The sequence below is a fragment of the Coloeus monedula genome (genome assembly GCF_965178545.1).
Source record: "Coloeus monedula genome assembly, chromosome: 2".
Taxonomy (NCBI): Eukaryota; Metazoa; Chordata; class Aves; order Passeriformes; family Corvidae; genus Coloeus; species Coloeus monedula.
Window position 1 is genome coordinate 7,772,299 of NC_138782.1, and position 21,560 is coordinate 7,793,858.

At 38.4% G+C, this 21,560-nt stretch overlaps 1 protein-coding gene across 6 annotated transcripts in view; it reads left to right on the forward strand.

The window, feature by feature from the left end:
* MACROD2 (mono-ADP ribosylhydrolase 2) overlaps nt 1–21,560 on the forward strand; it is an 884,685-nt gene that overhangs the window by 597,101 nt on the left and 266,024 nt on the right. For all 6 annotated transcript variants that reach the window (XM_082303078.1, XM_082303080.1, XM_082303082.1 and 3 more), the window contains exon 8: nt 16,205–16,278. In XM_082303078.1, the coding sequence (XP_082159204.1) occupies nt 16,205–16,278 (74 nt within the window). The remainder of the gene's footprint in view (nt 1–16,204; nt 16,279–21,560) is intronic.

Genomic DNA, 21,560 nt, shown 5'->3' on the forward strand with positions numbered 1-21,560 from the left:
AGCTACGGTGATTTGCGCCAGCTGTGAAATATTCCATTGCACTGAGAGAAATAAATGTGTTTTTTTGTAATTGACCCTATTCACTTTGAATAACTGCATTGAGCTCAGCAGAGGAGAAATCTTGTCCAAAGTATGGTACCTTTTTAAAAATATTTGATTTGGGCAGGGAAGACTTTATCTTACTTTTTCTTGAAAGAGTATCTAGCCCCTTGAAAAGGAGATTACTTTAAAGTCTGATTTATAAATGATTTGTGTACCTCTTTTATTCCTTTCAGTATATTACTTATATGTAAGAGAATGAAAGTACTTGCTTTCCTATATGTTACTAGATGATAATCTGTATGTATTCTTTTCCAATTTAGTTTTGGACAATGCAGCATATCATTTTTTTTCCCTTCTCTCTGTGATGTTTGAAAGAACCCTTTTACAGAAATACTGTGTAGTACTATTTAAAGGGTAATAACTTACTGTGTGTGATGCTGTGGCAGTGGAAGACTTTTTGCCCCCTTCTGTTTCATTTCTCTCTGGAATATGAACACTAAACCTTCATTTTCAGGGAGTATCCCATATAGAAAATATAATCATTCATCACACATTGTGACTTGTTTCTGTTACATACCAAATTTTGGGTTGCTTAGTCCAATTTAGTAGCACTTCCAGGTCACTCACTGAGGAAGGTGCTATTCAATGTGAATAATTGTGCCACTTCTGCATGGGGAAGACCTGGTTCAAAAACCCCTGAACTAAATAAGAGCCAATATAAATGTCAGCACATTGTTCTAGCTACCAGCCAGTACAGCATTTTCTGTATCCATTTTCTTGTTTCTTAGTTCTGACGAAGAAAAACATATTTTTAAATTACAAAAGATGCCACGTGAAGTGTTTGGCATTTTGGTGAGAAAAATACAGAATAGGAATATGTAGAACTTACAATTAAGAAAAACAAGTGCATCCTCAGCATGAGAGTAAATCGACTGTTCAAGCGGTGACCAGTGTGAGGTGCATAGTTTCAGCTTTATATACCAGCTCATTATCCAGTGTTGGAAAAATGGAGTATCCGTTTTATGCAGAATGCTTTTCACCGTAAATTGCCCAGTGTAGGCTGTGAGCTGCAGACAGTGCAATCATAATAGCTTCCACACCGATGCAGTTTTATGGATTCAGAACATTAATCATTCTCTTATGCCCTTAATTACCATTAGGTAGTTACACTCGTGTCTGTAATAGGTGCTAAACATTCTGCCACTGATAGGTTTTTAACCATTATTTTTGTTGTAGTAGTAAACATGCTATAGCTGACTGTTAGGAGGCCAGAACATATTTTTTAGCCTAGTGCCATTAGGAACATGTCCAATGACATTTTGAGCTGTATTTGCTGGTTGGTTGTAGCCTTCTGGGTTTGGTTTGGTTTTCAGGATGTTTTTTTTCCTGTCTTTAGGAATGAGAGTAGAGAACAATTCTGTTGCTAAGCTGGCACTGCTTAATTAAGAGATGATGGTTCTTTTCCTTTTGGCCTAGTTTACAAAGTGAGAAAGGAAGGAAAAGCTGATACATTTTTCACAGTACTAAAAACCATATAGAAGAAACAAGTGATGTTATTTACGTGCTGGCCATGCCAGTCAGTGCTCTAGAAATCTTCTGTTGTATTTTGCTACCAACATTATGAGTTACAATTTACTGGTTTTCAGTAAAGTAGTGAACTACTGATACATAGTAGGCCCTTCCCAAAAAACGATGTAAGATTCAAATCTCCCTTCTAATCAGAGCTGCTAGCAATGATTCAGGTAATGAGAATGCATATTGGCAATGCTTCTGTGTTATTCATAATGAGGATTTCATGTTACGGAACCTTATACCCATCTCTCAATTGTGTAGCTTGGTGTAGTTGACACCATTTTATTGGCTATAGGTAATCAGAAGCAATGACTGTAGTTACCCTCATTGGGTACCCTCTTGGGTGGCCAAGAGTGTGCACAAGTGATATGGGAATATGTAACTACTCTGCCCTTCTATTTCTTTAATAATGCCAGCATGTTCAAAATTGTCTTACTAAGGGCAGTCAGTGATGTTCTGGCTGTGGAATGTGAGGCATTTGATAGTAAAGAATTAGCTTCCAAATACTTTCTTAACTTGTTTCATGTTTTCAAGATTCTCTTTCCTAGTCGTTGACCTTCTTCTGTGTTTCCCATGTTGATTACATGGCATTTATGCTGACCTTAACTAAGCTGAGCATTTTCTGAAAAGGAATAAATAGAAACATTTCTCCATCAGCACTAATGCCAATAAAACATTGGTTTGAAGTTCATAAACATATATTAAGTTTAAATTACATATGATTTCAAGAAATTATCTGCTTTTTTAAAAATTGCATTTGATAACAAATTGCGTTTGCTAACCAAGACAAATTTTCACAAATTATTGAAGTTCCATGGTATCAAAGCTAGGAAGAGGTCACCTTGATATTTGTACTGAATGCATTTCAGCCTTGGCTCCATGTTTTATCATTCTTGATGTCTTAAATTTTCCCTTACCTCTGCAGTTTTTTTTAATCTACTTGTTTTTATTATTTGTTTTTATGACTTACTGTCAACATATTTCATTGATTTTCTACTTACTAAACAAAATGGTTCTGCCTGAATTTCATGTGTAGCCTTAATTTTGTAACTTTTAATGTATGATCCATGCTACTTAGGTTACTCTGTATTTATTGCTTATTTTTGTCACTGCCTACTAAATACATTAATGTCTGTGGATCTCTAAATTGTAAGGCTCCTCTCTTCCTCAAAAATGTCAAGACTGATGATGAAGCTCTCTTTCTCTTCCTTCACAACAAATCTAAATATCCACAAGGTAAACACTAGAAGATAATCGTGGGCTTCAATCCAATCCTGGATTATCTGTTTATAATGTTCAGCACTTAAGACAGTGTCATCACATTAGCACACGTTAGATGCAGTTATTTAAAAGACACTTTGTTTTATCAAAAACCGCCAAACCCACCACCATCAAACTCCTAGACAACCCTATCTGAGCACTCTTTGGCTACTCCAGTTCCACCTGCTGTGAGGATGCTCAGCCCACAGCTGCCCCAAGACTCATGGTCTCCTCAGGTCTCTCAGTCCGCCTCCTAGCCAAACCATTTCAATTCCAAAAAGCATTGCTCAGTGAAAAACCACCTAGACTGAAGATGCTGAATCCAGTCTAACCCACTGATTTGGCCCAAAGCAAAGGATGTCCACACAAATGTTGCATCTAGCAGGTCTGAGCATGGAGTAACTCCTGGGGGACAAGGATGTGGCAGTAGCACCTTCATTTGTTAAAACTGGATTTAGAAGATAATGTTTTTCCATGCTCTGAACTTGCTTTGTTCAAACTGATTTGTGGGCTTTTTTATTTGTCTACTGGATTTTCAAAGTATTTCAATCCTTTAGAAGCATCAAGTCTTTTTGGTGTGTTTCTGGTGGTATTATCCCATGCAGCACATGAGAAAGATGTGGAATCTGATGGGAAGTCATAAGAAACAAGACTGATGTTAAAATTTTAGCACAAGGAATGTCCCAGAAGCTCACACATTCATTGTTTTCTCCCTTGGCTCTGTTATTGCACACTAGCTCTTTCAAATGTGTTCCAAGCAGTTTTTAAACTGTTTGCAAAAGTTTGTCTGACTGCTAACATTTTTTTCCTCCTTCCTGCTCTTTCAAGCTGTTTAGAGGATTTTTTTCCAAATTCCTGCTGGAGAGGGGATGTCTTAATTTGACTTCAGTTCCCTTCTTTTGGTGTTTGCATGAACTCAGATAACCTGCAGCAATTAGTCTTCTGGTTTCTTCAAATTAATTTGTTTCATAGAGGTTTAATTGTAATCTCCTATTTTCTAAGGAATACAAATCCTTCTTCTTTAACCTTTCTGAATTTTAGAGGTCCTTCTTTCATATGGATGCCCACCACTTTATTCCTGTGTTCCTAGAATACTTTTAAGTTAAATACTGGGTGCTGGTTATATGGTGGTTTCAACATAGATTGATTAGTATCTATTACAGTGCTAGTATAATTTATTTTTACTTATTCTTAAATGGTTTATATAGCAAGTGCACCTTTCCTTTCTGTAGTATTTTTAAATAATAGTCTTCAGACTTTCAGTGGCATAACACCACAGACTTTGAGTATGTTCTTCTTTTTCTGTCTCCTGGTAGTTACTGAAAGTTCAGCAGGTTTTATTTGTATCAGCACCAACCTGCATGAGATTATTTTGCGAAGTTCATATATAAATATGTATAATTCACATAAACATAGGTATTGATCTCATTGGGTTTGACTCATCAGAACTGCGAGTTTTCCTGCTTTGTTTTGGGAGTCCTTTCTTTAGCAATTAATCTATAAAACACAACCATGATTTTGTAGAATGATGATCTCTTAGTTTTGTAAATCTAACTGGAAATGTCTAACTAGAATTGGTGTATGTGTCCCCAAGTACCTTATGTTGATCTCACCAGCACAAGTACTCTCATGCCTTAATTTTCCATTCCCTTCCTTTCTTATGGTTTTTCTGCATGTGATTGCGGCTTTTTTTTTTTTTTTTTTTTTCAGGCTTTCAAGTTGTGTGTTTTGGTGAAAAAAAAAGTAGAATATGTAGAATATTTTATGGAAAAGGAATCTGTGGTTGGAATCTGTATGGTGGCTTGATGTTTGCTGCCAGATGCCTCACCTGGCCACTTGCTTACTTTTACTCCTCCTCCGCAGGACAGAGACAAAAACAAGATGAAAAAATTTGTGTGCCAAGATGAAGACAGGGAGATGACTTGCCAAGTACCATAATGGGCAAAACATTTCTGACTTGGGGAAAATTAATTTAATGTGTTGTCACTTAAAATAGATTTACCTGGTGAGCGGCAAAGGTCTCCCCTGAACCCCATCTTTCCCACGCTCAACATCACCCCCTCACTACCAGATCTCCTCCCACCTCCTGCAAGGGGAGCTTGCAGAGCTGTTTCTCACTTTTTTTTCCCCCTCAACTCCCAGGTACTGTTTTGCCCTTTCTTGGTTTTGACCCATACGTTGATACATACATACAACTTTCCCTCCTTTGTGCAGTTTTGGGAGGTTTTTTTACTGATTTCTGTTCCCAGAGATGTGAGGAAGACTAAGCTGTGGAGGCTGGTGTCTGCATATCAATAATTCACTGAAATAATCCCAACCCAACTCAATATTGCAGTGGTATTTTTCACAATCTGGAGATGTGCAGCTGTCATGATAAAGCGAACTATATTGAGTGTAATTGTACATATAGCAAGGATGTTTTGATAAATTTAATCGAAATCACATTGGCTAAAGCTGTTCCCTAAGGCTTACATTATTTTTGATTATGTAACAAACTCTATTGAATTGACACAATTTCTTTTTATGTATCCCCCAATTAAAAATCTCCTCTTTTCCCTCATTTGCCTCATTGCTTAACAATCAATGAGGTTTCTCTATGCAATGCATTTAATGCTTTTCCATATCCCATCTGCTAATCTTCCTGGGATGTCATGTTTCTGAGAGGATTACTTGTGTTTAACTGTGGCATGGACCTGCCTTGAAAGGGTGGTTTTCCCCAGGCGTAGTGTGGGTCATCGCATGCCAACCATACACATAGCCTAAATTTAATGAAACGCTGGAACAAACAACCTCTTTACTGCCACATGGCCCCATTTACAAGGAAATTGAGGTGGGAGGTCAATTTTTGAGGTTTGGAGGTGCCTGGGTTTTAAAGTGGAGGTCTTTAAATCTCAGTTGTCTGACAGGTGGTAAGAAATTTACATTTAAATTGTCCAGATCAACTTCTTATTTGTACTGCATTGTTGGACAAAAGAGATTTCTTAGTCTTTCAAATCTTTTGCTGCTTGATCTGACCAATCATAGCATCAGTTCCTTCGTTTCAAATCTGGACATTTCTTCGGACTACAGTAATTGTCATTTGCTCTGTCATTGCTTTTTCCCCTGTTTCAATTTGAATATTGTTCAAAATTATTTGAAAAACGTGTGTTTGGGCTTTTGGTTTCCTTCTGAAGAGTGGCATCTTACAAAATTAAATGATTTTACTTTAAGGCTGGTTTACTGCTGTTGGTCTAACCAGAAATGCTGACGTTTGTTAAACCTTTCTGAACTCTAGGAAATCCCATTCCTTACTAAAGGAGAACATGGTTGCTCATCTAATGATTTAAAAATAAATTTTAAAAACCCCAACAATACACTGGCACTTACCAGAATGCATGTTGAATATGCTATTTAAAACAAGTGTCAAAAAGACCTAAAGTTCATATCAAGACTAAATTGGATTTGCATTTCTGGAATTGGAAGTGCCTTAAGTGGCTATTTAATTTTCTTTTTGATTGAAGAATGCAGGCTCAATAAATGCATGATTTTGAGTGAAATGCAAATTAGAGATTGGAGAAATTATATTTTTAACAAATACTTGTTTGACAGTTAATGCTGTGATCTTTTGAAACGCTGAAGAATCTGATGAGATCTGGGTTATTTTGTTGATCAACTACCAGTATTGGGCTTAAAAAGCAGCTGCTCCTTGGGGAGATTGTTAGTCAAAAGTGCGGTGGTGAGGGTGTTCCAAGAGATAAGGATATTTTTAAATTTTACCCATTAATGGTTTTTTTATACCCTTTAGCATTTGAGGTTTTGCAAAGAGCAGCAGAAGTGTGTAATGCACTCTTGTAACCAGTTTTGTAACCTAAGGCAGGTTTGCTGAAATTAGAGTTTTAAATTTCAATTTTTCCTTATTTTTGCTTTAGTCCAGTTTTTCCCTTTTTTCCAATCCTTAAAAATCTTTCTAATAACATTTCATCTGTTGTGTATACTGCTGTAATCTCAGAACATGCAAAAAGTTTTTTTGGTGCAGCATTGGGAGGAAGGTTGAAGAGGTGCTGGTAGCTTCCATGTAGTTTTTCTTGACAAAGTTGTTGCTGCGATACATCCTGAAATGATGATAAATAGAGTAGATTGGCTGGTTGCTGATACATACAGGAGCATAAAATCAAATAAGGCACATTGTGACCCTTACAGGACAAAGAGAAGGATATATGGTGCTGACCTCTTGCCAGGCAAATGACTACTACAGAAATTAAGCAGCATCTGGGCAAGGGGAAAAAATGTTTCCTCTTAAAAAATTACTTCAGAAAATTGTTGAGGTAGTGCAATGATGCTTCAAGTCCAACAACCTGCACAAGTACTTGTTTAAGCAGCATACATGTAGTGTGTGTTCAGGTAGCATGAAGTCCCTTTCTGTACAGCAAAGAACAAGCCATTAAGCATCAAATTTAGAGTGCACACCCTCTCTGTTCCTCCCAAGTGCGCTGGCATTTTTGAACTCCAGATTGGATGGAAGTATTTTAGTTTTGAGTTTTTGTAGATTTCCTGAATACAATAGCTGCTGGTGTGACCCTTTAGTATGGTTTATTGCTGCCTGAGGCAAGAATGGAAAAAAATCCTCAATGTGAATAATAAAGACAAACCATGAATCAGTAATGTATTTGTTAAAAAGACTAAACTAAGTAGATTAAATGTTCCAGACACAGTATCTTGCTTTTTCACCCAACCTGCCCTATAACTTTCTTCTGATGTATCTTTTGGGAAAAAAGATAATAGAACATCTTTATTTCCTATTTTTTTTCCTTTCATGAGGAGTAAGTATATATTGTTTCAGCTGATTATGTGCTCTTAAGAAATCTTTGATTTCACTTGGACAGGAGATACGAACAGTACTTCAGTAGAAATAATGTCAGATAGTTTTGTTTGTTCTTTGTTTGTTCCTGTGCATGGATGGCCTTCCCCAAATACTCTTGGTTTTAGATAACCGAGGTAGGTCTTTGGGTTGCATCTGTTAGAGCAATTGAACACGGTGGAAGTGATTTAAAGGCTAGAGCTGGGCTGGCAACACTGTGTTCTTTATGCAACTTTGTATTTTTTTCACTATTGCTTATGTATGTTTGATTCCTCTGAAGTTTCTCAGACTTCTATGCTGCCATCTCCCTTAATTTTGCAGTGGTGACTCATGTCCATTTCATACATGAGTTTCCCCAACTTCTTGTAACTCCTGTCACGGTGTGCTGCCTATTTGAGTCGAAGTACTGAGAGCTCCAGCAAAGCCAGCAGCCCTGATATTGTCTCTCACATTCAGCCCTTCCCCCCAAAATCCTACTCCCTGTCTTGCAGCAAAAGGTTGCATGCTCCCACCCTCTAGTCCTCTTCCTCCACCTCAATCTGCTGCTCTTCTGTGCATTCTCCTGGTTCCCACTGTGGGCACAAAGATCCTGTCAGCAAGAAGAGTGAGCCTCTCATGGCAATTCCTACCCCTTCTCCCCCTGCCCAGCCTGTAGTGGCAGATGTATTAGTAGACATCAGAGACTCAATAAGGAGTGGCACATCAAGAATATCTCTGCTTCAGATGAGCCTTCAATTAGAGCCTGCAATCAATAGCAAAATGCCATGAGGAACAGGGCTTGGCAAGGTACAGAATCATTACTTTATTCCCACTGCAAAACAGATCATCCCTTGGTGCTTAGAGAGAGTGTGTGTCAAGGAGGGCCTGGGATAGTGTCAGTGCAGGCTGAGGTTACCACTGCCCCTGACCACACTTTTCAAGAGAAAGTAACAGTTTCAAGTGGAATTCAGAGTGTGTGGGTGCGTGGGGGTTGGTTTGGTTGGGTTTTATCTCCTGTGGCATTAGCAAGACAGTTTGGGAAGGTAGGATTGATTCCTTACACTTCGCTTCACTTGAGAGCAACAAGGCATTTTTATTTAAATCAGTGGGTAGAATAAATATTTAACCTTGTTGGAATTGTAGCTACACTGAAGCCAATATCCCATTGCTGTGCAATTCAATGTATGATGGGAGATTTCACAGCTGACTAGTGCTTTACACTTTGTTTCAAATTACTTTGGCTGTATTGTGTTGCCACCCTAAAACCCGACTTGCTTGCTATATATGGCTAAATAGAAGATTAAATACTCTGTATTAGGAAGCTCATGTACACTTCGAAATCTCTTTCAATTAACATTTCTTTGTACAATGCTTGTTTCTGGAATTCTGGATATGGTGTAAAGTGTGTTTAAAGGAGAATGATGTGCTTGAGCTCAGGAACAGCTGCATACATGTGTTTAAACAGCTCTGTAATTTACACAGACATTGCATATACACTCTCATAGGTAGATTTTATAATTGCAAAACTGCCTGCGTGAGTATATCTTCCACTTGCATTTGCATTGTGTGTGCTTTCTCTTACCATGGGAGTATGCTAATGGCCAGAGCAGTGAGATCTTTTTTCTTTCAGTGTTGCGCTGGTGTCTTTCTGATCTTTTCCCTACTATGCTCAGCTTGAAGCCTTAATGTTCTGCTTGGGCATTAGAAATTCCCTGACAGAAAGAAGAGCTCCAACACACAGCACAGTAAACAGCACAGCTACAAAGCAGTTTTGCTTCCCAGAGTCTCCAAGTATGCCTTTCTACGGTTTTTTTACAAGACTGCCAGAGAATCCATTTCTCCATGATGTGATCCCCCTGCAAGCATAGTCCTTTACAAATGATGGAAAAATGAAACCAAAACCTTGATTTCTAATAAAAAAAGTATACTGACTACTGCAGAAAAGTGAAATTCTTACACTCATGCAGCTCTCCTTCAGAATGGCATTATGATACTTCCTGCAGCAAGGTTCTCATAGGGGAACTGTGTTCCTCCTCAGTAGTCCAAGTGTAAATGCATTTTCACTAAAACTTCTTCCCCCCTCCAATGCTAGTTAATACCAAACAACTCAGTAAACTTGAAATCTAGTTTTTCTTCAGTGGAGTCTTTAGGCTTATTGGTGCAAGCCTATGCTCCCATGACCTACATAATTACAGTGTATATCTCTGTTCAGCTGACACTTTTAACACAATTATATGGCAGGTATTTTTCCAATGATATCAACATGGCAGAGTGTGAAGTGAAGCATGGTGTGACACTGTGTGTTTCAGAGAAAACATCAGTGACACTGTTTGTCTTGCATCTTAGCCACCTTTTGGCAACTGACTTCTTTCAGCCACAGCCTTAAGCTGAGCCCAGGCATACAACAGAAAAGCACCTGAGTTCTAGATGGTGCAGGTGAGTTGTGCTGATGAGACGAGAGGCCCCTGTCAGACAGCAGACACTGGGCACGTTTTCTGACAAGCCAAGGCTGAGCAAGCCCTGTTACCAGAGAGTCCATGTATCTTAACCTGCAACTTGTCTTGACTTCACTGGCTTGCTTGAATTTCATCATGTTCCCTGGTGCCAACATTGACCCTGACTGACTTAACCAAGGATCCCTGTGCTACCCAATGCACTTTGATGGCTGAAGAAAGGCTCTCCCTTATTTCAGTTCTCTACCAGCTCTGTGTCACTGTATCAGAGGAGAGAAGTTCTTTCAAGATTCTTTATTAACCACCTTCTACCAGCTGCATCTGTCATGTCAGTTGAATGCAAGTGGAAATCATTCTTCAGGAACTGCACGTAGTTTTCTGTTGCTGCTGAATTTTTTCACTCGAGGAAAATGTAAAGGTCTGTATGTTTCTTGGGAGGAATCGAGTAGCATATAACAATTTCTTCAGAATAATGTTTTGTTTATGCATTTTTAAAATTTCTTATTTCCCCTTTTTGTTTTACATGAATGATAATTAATTACTGTAGCACAGTCCACAAAGGATACAGTGAATTGGAGCAACTTTGTTTCTCGGGGTAACAGAAAGGTTACTGGCTTTTCACAGTACTTAATTTCACTGTCTTTCTTAGATTTACTTTCTGAGTGGACAGCAAATAAGGTTTTCTCTGGCTGAATGAGCTCAATAAGGCAAGGTAGGTTATTTAGCAGAAGATTCATGGCTCATCTGTTTAGTCTTCAACATAGCTGATCCAAATGAGGGTATTTTCTTTCCAGGTTATCAGTGTCCACAGAAATGATCAAGGTAGGAACTTAGCTTGTTTGTCCAATCACTATGTGACAATGGTTATTAAAAAAAAAAAAAAGAAAGAAAAGAAAGAAGAGTGAGAGAAAAAAGAAAGAAGGTCAAGAATAGCAACACAATAAGCTTTTTGGTAGAATACTATCATCTCTGCTTCCAAACAGAACGGATTTACCATAGCAATGGGAATCAACCTAGCATGAGTGAATTCATTTTGACTACTAAAATACATCTTTGACAAGATGATTATATGGGATCAGTTGCAAGATTATGCTGCTTATTTCACAGCTGAAGGACAAGTGGATGTATTGAGTTAACCCTATCTCAGGCATGCTGGGCTGTGCATCTCATTTGTTCTCTTTTATTGTCATAAGCACTATCATCTGTGTTGTCAATAGCTGGCCTTAGCCCACATGGCCCTAATGAAGCTAATGTGTCTGTTGTGATTCAGAAGGTATTTATAGTACCAATACTGGATTTCAGAACATGTATGGAATAAATGCTTGGAACCTTTTTTCTCTTCTTTCCCCCCCTCTTCTTTCCCATTCTTCTTTTCTTTAAAACATCTTTATATTCCATGCCATCTGGTGCTGATGATTCCCACACAGCAAGTACTTGATGCATGGTGGAGATACCCTGTCATACTGGCTGCAGAGAGCCTTCAATACAGTCCCACAGTTTAAAAATGTGACAAGCTACTATTTGAAGAGCATCATTTATATATTTATAAACATATTGACAAATTTATAAATTTAAAACATGGAAGTTTTTCCATTTTAACAGTCTTGTTGATTAAGCCATGGGACTCAGGGTTGATTTTAGCACACAGGAACAGTCTGCAAACTGTTACATCTTGATATATGCACAAATATGCCAGTGTAGATATTTTTCTGAGAAAATATGAAAACACATAATTATTATTTGTGTTTATGTGCATTTGGTTCTTTTCATGATTTGCTTCAAAATGAAACCATTAAAACTGGCAAATAAGAGTATTAAGCCTGTGACAAGCCTTTTAGAATCCATAGAGAAGGGAACATGTTTTAAATGAATAAAAACCTGCCCAGCACTTAGGCTGTGCTAACAAAAAAAAAAAAAAAAAAAAAAAAGATAGACTTTTTTTTAATCAGGATGAGTTGATTTACAGAAAACATTAGGCATCTCAGTTAAACTGACAAATTGTAACACTTATCCCTATAGCTACTGAAGTGATTTTCTGGATTGACATTTGCTTGTTAGTATTATAGCCCTCCCATTATAATGTTATCTTAATCCTCAGATAGATCATATTAAAGTTTGATTACTTAATACCTGTGTTTTGTTAATGGGCTTTTCATGGAGAGGTGGCATTACCTGATTGTAAGTTAGACATTTTTAGTGAGATTGGATCAAGCACAGTAAAAGAGGCATATAAACCTACCAGAATCTCCACATAGTTTGGGAGTACCTGAAATAGATTTCTGTTAGTTTTGTGTCACAAAATCCTTGTTGCACTGTTATGCTTTGAAGAACATTGTGCAGGGCCAGGAGCTGGACTCTTATGATCTTTGTGGGTATGTTTCAACTCAGAATAGTCTATGTTTCTATAAACTACTGGTGTGTGTTTTTCTGATACTGCACAGATAAATTAGGCAAAGAGTAACAGACATTCACAATTGAGTAAATGTTTCTCTGCTGAATCCCCCAAGCACAAAATATTGAGCATTTACAAAAGGGTGTCTAACAATAGGGAATTTATTGCATATTTTCTCTACATTGATGAAACAGGGGGACTTATGTTCTTACCAGTTATGTTCCAGGGAATAAATACAAAATGTAATGGGAATGTCAGTGTGTATCTCTAGTTACTATCTTAGTTCTCCTCCACACTCTTCTCCCTAAAACAGCACATTTATTTCATATCAGATACTTCAGAATAATTCTGCCATATCTTATCATGACTTTGCAGGAAAATTATTGCCATGATGACTGCAAGGACTCAGCCTAGAGCTTGCTTTGCCAGCCATTTCACAGGTCAGGGTTACAATTTCCAAGAATAAGTTGGTAAAGCCCTAGAAAGAGTTGCAGAAGCTCATAAGTTTTAAGACCTCTCAAAGCTTCCCTAGGCTTTCACTGTGGGTAGTATCTGTGCAAAGACATACCAAAAGCAATAGAGTTCAGATGAGGTGTACTTTATGTGATGGTAGCAGCATGCACACCCTTGTTCCTACTGACTTAGCAGGCTTGCACCCTCTGTGCTATCAGCTGTAATGATGAAAGGTGTGTTGTTAAGGACAGCTCCTGAACTCAGAGGGGCACTAGAGGAGTGGCTGCTCACATCCAGTATTTTGCTGTACTTGAGAAGTTGGGATCCTGGTAATGGATGGTGAGATGTGATCAGCTGGCACTGAAAAATGCAGACTGTGGCAGTAAAATTCTCATTTGCTGAAGCAGCTCTTCAGGAACCAGACACAGCCTGCGCTGTTTTTGTGATATAGCTGGGTATGTTGCCACGGTGTTCACTGTGGCAGTGGAGGATGTAGAAAGCTCAGTCCAGGTTAGATACCTGTGTGTGGGTAGGTGCACTTCACCACACACCTGTCCATGACATACCACTCGCCAACCCTCCCTTTTTCTCCAGGCAGATAAACCCAGTGAAGTGCTGTACCTCATGGCCAATGTGTGCTTTTATGTGCCCTTGTTCTTTTCAGTATGCTGGAGGAGCACTCACTGCAGTAACACGGCCGAGTGTCACTCATTACTTTACCTGTTTTATCTTTTGTGAAATTGAGCCTTTAGCCAGAATTGCCTGAGCTGCTGCTCCAGCAGTCAGTTAACTGTGAGGCTTCTCGAGCTCATTTCTCTCAAGTAATTTGATTCCCACGTGCTTCCTGAGATTGCTTTCTCGCTGAAAGTGGGAAAGGGGGGATGGGGGTGCAGATGGGAGCAGACCAGAACTGTTATGGCAGGCAAATGTAGGTTAGAGATAAAAACAATGCAAAAACATGTTTTAAAAGATCCCATCTCGCTTTATCTTCCTTTCACCCAGTCCTATAAACAAAACTGTTTTTCTGTTTGAGAATCAGAGACACAGGGGCTTTTGTGCTGGTGCAGGGTTTGCTACAGGAGGCTAATTCCATCCTGCTTCTGCATAAAGTCAGTAAGATAATCCTTTCCTTAAAATTAACAGAAATGTGTGTAAAATGCTAATTAGATGATTCTGTTTGGGGGATAGGTAATCATAAAAGTCTCTGATGGATTTCAACAGATTTTCTGAAATCATACACGGAATTCAAGGCTGTTTATTTAGGTTGCTGATTTGTTTCCTTTACATTGTGGTGACTGAGGAGTAATCAAACACCAGTTTTCTAGATAAAGTTCTATTTAAGACTGGTTAGTATGGCAGCAGTTTCTAAGTAGTGTACAATTTATGGAGAGATTCTATACAATCCCCAGTGCTTTATCACCGTTTTGGCCAACTACTCTGCTGCAAGGAAGTGAAAAACAAGCCTGAAAAGTTAATCTTGCTGGAGGGAGAATTGTTCTGAAAATAAACCATTCAGTGCATAAACAATAGTATATCAGTTGTCTGAAATACACATTTGTCTTTGTGCATGGTGTTCATTTTATGTCCGGGCAGAGCTACCGCACTCAGGGTATGCAATTTCTATGTGAAAAAGTCCCAGTTTGTTAGCTAGAATATTACTAATTTGAGCAGATGGTCTGCTTAGAGCTCTGTTATTTTATATTATGAAAATGAGGCTATTGGAAGTCCCCGCTTTGGGTTTTGCTAGTGGTCATTAGTTGGTGCCATGAGACATATGCCTTGATAGTATCAGCAGCATTATTAAATGTTATAAGAATGTATTTTCCCAGCAGCAATAGAAGTATCCACAGTAACATTTGTAGGGTCTAACCTAATTTTTTATCTTGGACTTGGTAAGTATGTTTTTAGAAATGTTAAAATGTGCTTTATTGAGAAATGTATTCAAAGGAAGCACATGCTAAATGTTGGTATTATCCAAAATTGACTATTTTACTTGCTTTTCTTGATGAATGGTTGTCATCTGTCATTTCAAAACAGTACACATGCTGCTGGAGCAAATCTTTGCAGAGTCAATTTACAGGGAGGGATGTTTTGGGAATGTAATTCAGTGGAGGTATTTTGGTTTGGTTTGGGGTTTTTTTTGTAATCTTGCATTGCACAAGTTCTGAAAAAGGGTTAAAGAAGATGTAAGTCAAAAAGCTAAAAATTTGTCATTTTTTGCAGTATCTGTGTTTCAGTTTATGATGCAAGGGTGATGTATGATGTAAGAAAGGCTGTATCTACATAGCTCTATGCCAAATTTCGTGACTCTTTCTAACCCTCTTGCTTGCTTGTCCACTGTGCCTGCAGCTCCACCTTTTCAAAGCCTGTTCTATTAATCTAACCTACTGAGAGCGATTCATACAGCTTATGAGGTTTTGTTTTTAAATCTTCACAGAAATGATTTGCTGCCCCGAAGTTAGGAATTTAAAGGAAAATTAAATTAAGGTGCCTAAGTAATGAAAGCATCCTTGGATTTGATAGGTAGAAACCATCAAAGCAAAAAGTCTGTATCTGTGGAAAGATTTCTGATATTGTTTACTGCTGGGGGGAGTTACTATTGCATATATATCATGCAACATAAGGCCTTAAGTTCATATGCTTATGCTTCATGAATTCTTTAATTTCCAAAGTTGTTTGTTATGATTTAGGTCATAAATTGAGAGATTTCCAACTCAAACATCCCTCTCTTTATAAGGCCTATGGCACTGGGGTCATAGTGTGGTATAGTTTTGCTGACAGATGGATTAAAGAAAGAAAGCCTTAAGAAAGCCCTTATGCCTTAGTAAATGTCTGATTTTTTCTTGCTGCCATGAAATGTAAGCCTAGTATTTGTTACTGTGATATATGTATTGAATAGTTGCCTGCCTAGAATGACACATGTATAGCTCTCTATTGTTTCTTCTTTTCTTAAGCAGTGGACCTTTCTTAACTAGAGTCAAGTAAAAAAAAAATCCAATAAAGCATTGTTAGGCCTATTTTCAATTCATTTAACTAGGGAAAAATGTAACTGATGTTACCTAAAATCTTTATGCAAATCTCTGAAGAAGGGAGTTGACCAAATGTGGTTCTAAAATATTTTAAAGAATAGGGAGGAAAAAAAGCCCAGATTTTTATTTTCTTAAGTATAAAAGAAATATATGCCTTTTATTTATCTCTCATTTCTTCTCTTTTTAGGTTTTCCAAATGAGCCTGCTGCCATCATTGCCCTTAACACTATTAAGGAATGGTTAAGCAAGAATCACAATGAGGTATGGAATAAATTTTTTTTCAAATTTCTGTTTAAGGTTATGGTCTTTGACTCCAAAACTGTGAAAAGAGTAAACATAGGCTTGAGCTTTGCAGTATTTTATTATTTATTCTTAAGACCAGTGAAGTCAGGTCAGGACAATATAGCCAAGGGAAGATTTTTATATCTAAAAGCTATACTAGAGCTCAAAAGAAATACCTTTGTTTGAAACCATACTGTGCATTTCCTGTGCATTGTAATCTTTCCTGGCAAAGCAGAAGACTATTCTTTTCCTAAGCTGTTTCTGAGTGTCAGAGTTTTTGGATAATAATGAAGAGATTCCTGGAAAGGAAATATGTATACCAGTTGTCAGTGGAAATGGCCACAAAGGTCAGTGGTGTTCCAGAGGTCACTTTACAGTAAAGAGCTGTAAGATTCCATTTTCTATTTTTATTATTTTGTTTGCTTACTGTTAAGTGTTCATTTTCCCAGAAACACTAAATATGTGAATTTTTAGTAGTACTGGTCATCTTCCAGTGGCAACAGTCGTTATTTGTACAAGACAAAAAGTGCTTTTAACAGAATGATCTGCATCTCTCTCCTTTCTAGTTTTTGTCTGTGTTCCTAGTGTTGGATTGGAGAAGTGCAGTGAAGAAGTGGCAAATCAAATATAATAATCAAGTCTTAAACTAACAGTCTGCCTGTTTCCTTATGACGACAGCCAGCAGATTTCAGACAGTTAAAGCTGTTCAGCATTTTGTCTGAAAACATTGAACAAAGCATCCAGTAGAGAAGCACTGCATACAGGGACATAATTAGTAGTATTTTTCCTCTAGCAATATATTCAGGGAGCCTATTTTTTCCCAAAAATCTGGTATCTGATCAGGGTATGAATTTAGTGGGTTTGTGTGGTTTGGTTTGGGGTTTTTGCCAAATTTGAATTGAAAGAAGTAGTATGTTGAGATTTGAGTGATACATTGAGGTTTTCAAACCTGGAAGTGCACTAAGGAGCTTGGACACTGGTTTTTTTGTAGCGCTGGTTGCTTTGGCTTTCGCTGCTGTCACAGTTGCTTCCCACATGTGAGGAACGAGACAACTCTTAGAAAAATTAAAATAATTTATTAAGAACGGAAAAATTGAAAAATTACAAAAATCGGAAAAATATAAAATTTGGGATCCTAATGGCTCAAGAGGTATGCTCCAGGAGCGCAGGGATATGAGATCTTTCGGCTTGAACAGCACTGGACCTCTGGTGGAATAACTTGCAGTGCTGGGCTGACTTTTAGTTAGTCCAAAAGTCAAAGAAAAAATTATTAAAAGCTCCTAAACAGGAGTAAGGCTTAAGCGCCCAGCACCAACATCCACCACAGCTAAATCTGCAGTGATCTGCACCTGCGCTGAGGCTGACTCACTATTTTATAGTACCTTTGCTCCGCCCCAGTCCGCCCCCAGACCGCCCATGGCACACCCCTTTGGTCCCAAGTGATTGGTGCTTCCCTTTTGACAGATCATCTCTGTCTACCAATGGCTCGTCGTTGTCAGGGGGGTAGTAGCAGCCGGAGTAAGGGTGGTAACATGCCCTCATTAAGATTCAGGTTGCCGTGGAGCTTAGTTACAGGCCAACGGCTAAAGGTCTAAAATTAGCTGTTGGCTGTTAGAAACTGGGGTTTGGAGCTGGTTCTGAGACTTAAGGAGCAAAGTAGAAACCCTTAAAATAAATATTAAAATACATCTAGCACATCTTAAAACATTTGTAAAAGTATACAGAGAACATGAGAAAAACAACTCTTACAGTGTACAAGTGGTCTAAAGTTGAAAAAGGATTTTAACTGGGATACTTTTAACTGGGGGATTTTAACTGGAACTGGTGCAGAAAAACTACTTTGAGCAAGTGAAAACACTAACAGCAGAACTTGGTATTTGTACCTGGACTGATGGGTGAACATTAACACTCAATCAAAATTGTTTAACCCAAAATTAACTAATTAAAACACTTAACATGCAAAGACCAAACCAATTAGGGGTTTCATGTATGACACCACAGCTAGAAATCTGAGCAGTGAAGCAGGAGTTTTGGATGGACAGGCTTCATTAACACTGTTAATGCCTCAATCTCATGAGCTTAGCCCTAAACTTTTATTTTTGGGATCTTGTCTGTTTGTAATTTTTACCTTGGCGTGTAAGGCTAAAACCAATATGCTTGTGCTGCTTACCATCTTATAATTTCTCCTAGCTTCATTTTTATCACATAATTTAAAAAATAGGCTAAAAGGTTTGGTTTTGGTTTCTCCTTCAGAAATAAGCTTTTCTTCCTCAAAAGCTGAGTCTGTATTGTATAGACACTTCCTGCCTTGGTCCTCACAAACTCCAGTTTGACCAGAATTACTTTTAAATAAGTAGCTGTAGTTTATAATGTTGAACAGTGAAAGTAGCCCAGGCTATCCTAAAGCAATTGCTTAAAGTTATCCTACTGATCTCACACCACAGCTGTTTTTTCAATTTGGACGATTACAGCTCATAGTTGTCTTATATGTTGTCTTCCTGATGTCCCGAATCCTAGCCTCACCAAGCTGTGGTCTCACGCTGTTTGATGCACTTGAAGACATACGGGTGGTGCAATTAGTGGAAATCATATCGCCATATTGATTATGGTGATTCAGAGCTGGTCCCCCAGAGTTTTTGTTGATTTTCGAAGGAAGTGGAGTATTAGGTCTCCATCAAGATACATTTTGAGGGTGTGGTTATCCACAGCTTTGTACTTTCTCGCATAAAGCTTACCGTCTTTCTAAGGTTTTTCCACAATCCACTGGCTTGAGTTTTAGACTCTGGCACGCTAGCATGTTTTACATATCATAAATAGGACAGCAGCAAAATAAAGATGCTTAATTTTATTGAAGACAGCAGTAACTTAAGCAGTAAAAGGGATCTTTGGGAAGCATACCATTACTGGGCTGCTGTTATTTAATGGGTATAGCAAGGTGAGCATAGTTATCTGGTTTGAAGGAATTGATGTATCTCTGTGCCAGGTGTCAATCTGATCAATTTTATATTATGGTATCACAGAATGGTTTGCATTGCAAGGGACCTTTAAGTACATCTAGTTCCAACCCCTGCTCTAGGCAGGGATGCTACCCACTAGACCAGGCTGCTCAAGGGCCCCATCCATCCTGGCCTTGAACACTTCCAGGGATGTGTACACTTACTCCCTTGGATTACATTTTGTGCTTTGAGTAGTAATATTATACATTACCCAAGCTTTTCCCTGAAGTAGCTCATCATACAGCAATGGTCTGAAAAGGACTTTTTGTTCTTTAATAGAGTTTCCTCTTACTGCACACAGCCATATGATATAGTCCTTTCTACAAAGTTCTTTCTTAAAGACGAGCGATTCCCACTGCACCCACTGGATATTTAAGTTCACATTTTCTAGTCTGGGAGCAAAACCTCTAACAATCTGGCACGAGGGCAGCTTTTCAGAGTGCTGTCCACATCTCGTTCCTGTTATCACTGACCAAACCTGCTCCCCTGGTACTGCCTGCACTGTCAGGATGGGTTGGTGTGTCCTGCTAACAGCCTCTCCTTAACAAGAGAGGCCTCCTGCACTTGGCTGTGCCAGAGTTAAATTAATCAAAGTCAACTACTTTCCCTCAACCTTTGTTCTGCAATCAGCCTTACCTGTGAGAAGGTTCTGCTCCTTTAGTCCCAAAGGTGTCTGGCAGCCAGTTATGCCCTTGAACCTAACCACTCACTAAGGTCTCAAATTCTTTGGTTGTAGAATGTGAATTGACTGAGTGAATTCAAGAAGTTTTAGTGCAAGATAGATAGCATGCTCACTAGGGAATCTGCGTCCATAGAAAGACACCTGGCAAAAGCAGGTGTATAAGAAGGAAAGCTGAAAATATTCCAAGTCTTTTGTTGTGCTCTACAGCAGCCATGTCTCCTCTTCCTTCCAGCAACCCAGGAATCTGTGACAAATTTGGGAAAGATAAGGCAATATTCTTGTTTTCACCTCTCTACCTTCCTGTAGTACTTCTTTCCTTTGATGCTATAATGAAGATTTTTTACATATTGATACTAATTCCAAATATAAATAAATCAGTTGCTGTATTTCTTAGTCAGCCCAGGGGCTTGAAAATGTAACTTGAATTACTCCTGCAAGCTGTGTTGGAGTCCTGCAAATTTCTCTGTCATAGTATTGAAAAGACAAGTGATTTGCATTTAATAAAAGGTTTTCTTATCCAAGCCCATGGTTGTGCTTGACCCCTCAGGTGTTTGTATAAAAACTAATTAGCATGCTTAACTCTGATGTCACTCAGATCAATGTCTCATTACCATGCAAATGGAGTTAGTGCCTTTCTGAGCTTAATTGTTACAAAGCAACAGAGATATATTTCTATTGTAATTTACTCAACATACAGCCGCCATAGTCCAGCAGCCTAAAAGTCAACTACATAAACTTGGCTGGGGAAAACAACCCTATTGTAAGTAGTGGTTTGGACTGAGTTGTGTGTAACGGCAGCACCGATCCGCTCTTGAAATGAAGCCCTTAGTCAAACTAATCTCTGGCCATGCTTTACACCAAGGTCTGCTGACTTGCAGCCAGAGGGCAAATCTAGTTTAGAAGTTGGTAAATGGTGTTATGCTGTAAGTGTAGAAATCCCTTGGAGCAAGCTTCCCGGTATGGCCTCAGTCAGCAGTAGTGGTTAATTTACTGCAGACCACCTAGGCTATCTCCTTAGCAAACTGTGTTTTCACATTTCACAAAGTGCTCTAGAGGTTTAATAGAATTCTTCAGAGCACAAAATAGAATTTGAGTCCACTCTTTGGGAAATTATACCCTGGGATTCATTTTAAAATGCACATTAAGTTCTTTGAACCGGTCAGAATATTTCTTTCTGGGATAATTTGGCAAGGTCTGAAGTGTTGCCACCTGATTTCCCATAATGGTATCTCAAAACATTGTGACAACTTTAAATACTGTCCCCCCTACATTATTGGGGGTGATGGGGAGAGGCTTATCTTTGGGTTTTTGTGGCAGGTACCTAGGAATGTGTGCAATAATAGAAACTATCTACTTTTGCTTTGCTATGTTTCTCAAAAGGTTGAAAACTAAAAAGGTCTCAGTGTATGCCTCACCATACAATACACTGACATGAAAAGCCTCAGGACTTTTTCACTGCTCAAGGAAAGACTTTAATTTAACAGCACATTTAGTTCAAAGTATTGTTCTTTCTCTTGCACAGTATCTCACAACATTTATTTTACACCCTGGTAGAACAACAACTAGGAAATTGCGATGGCAAT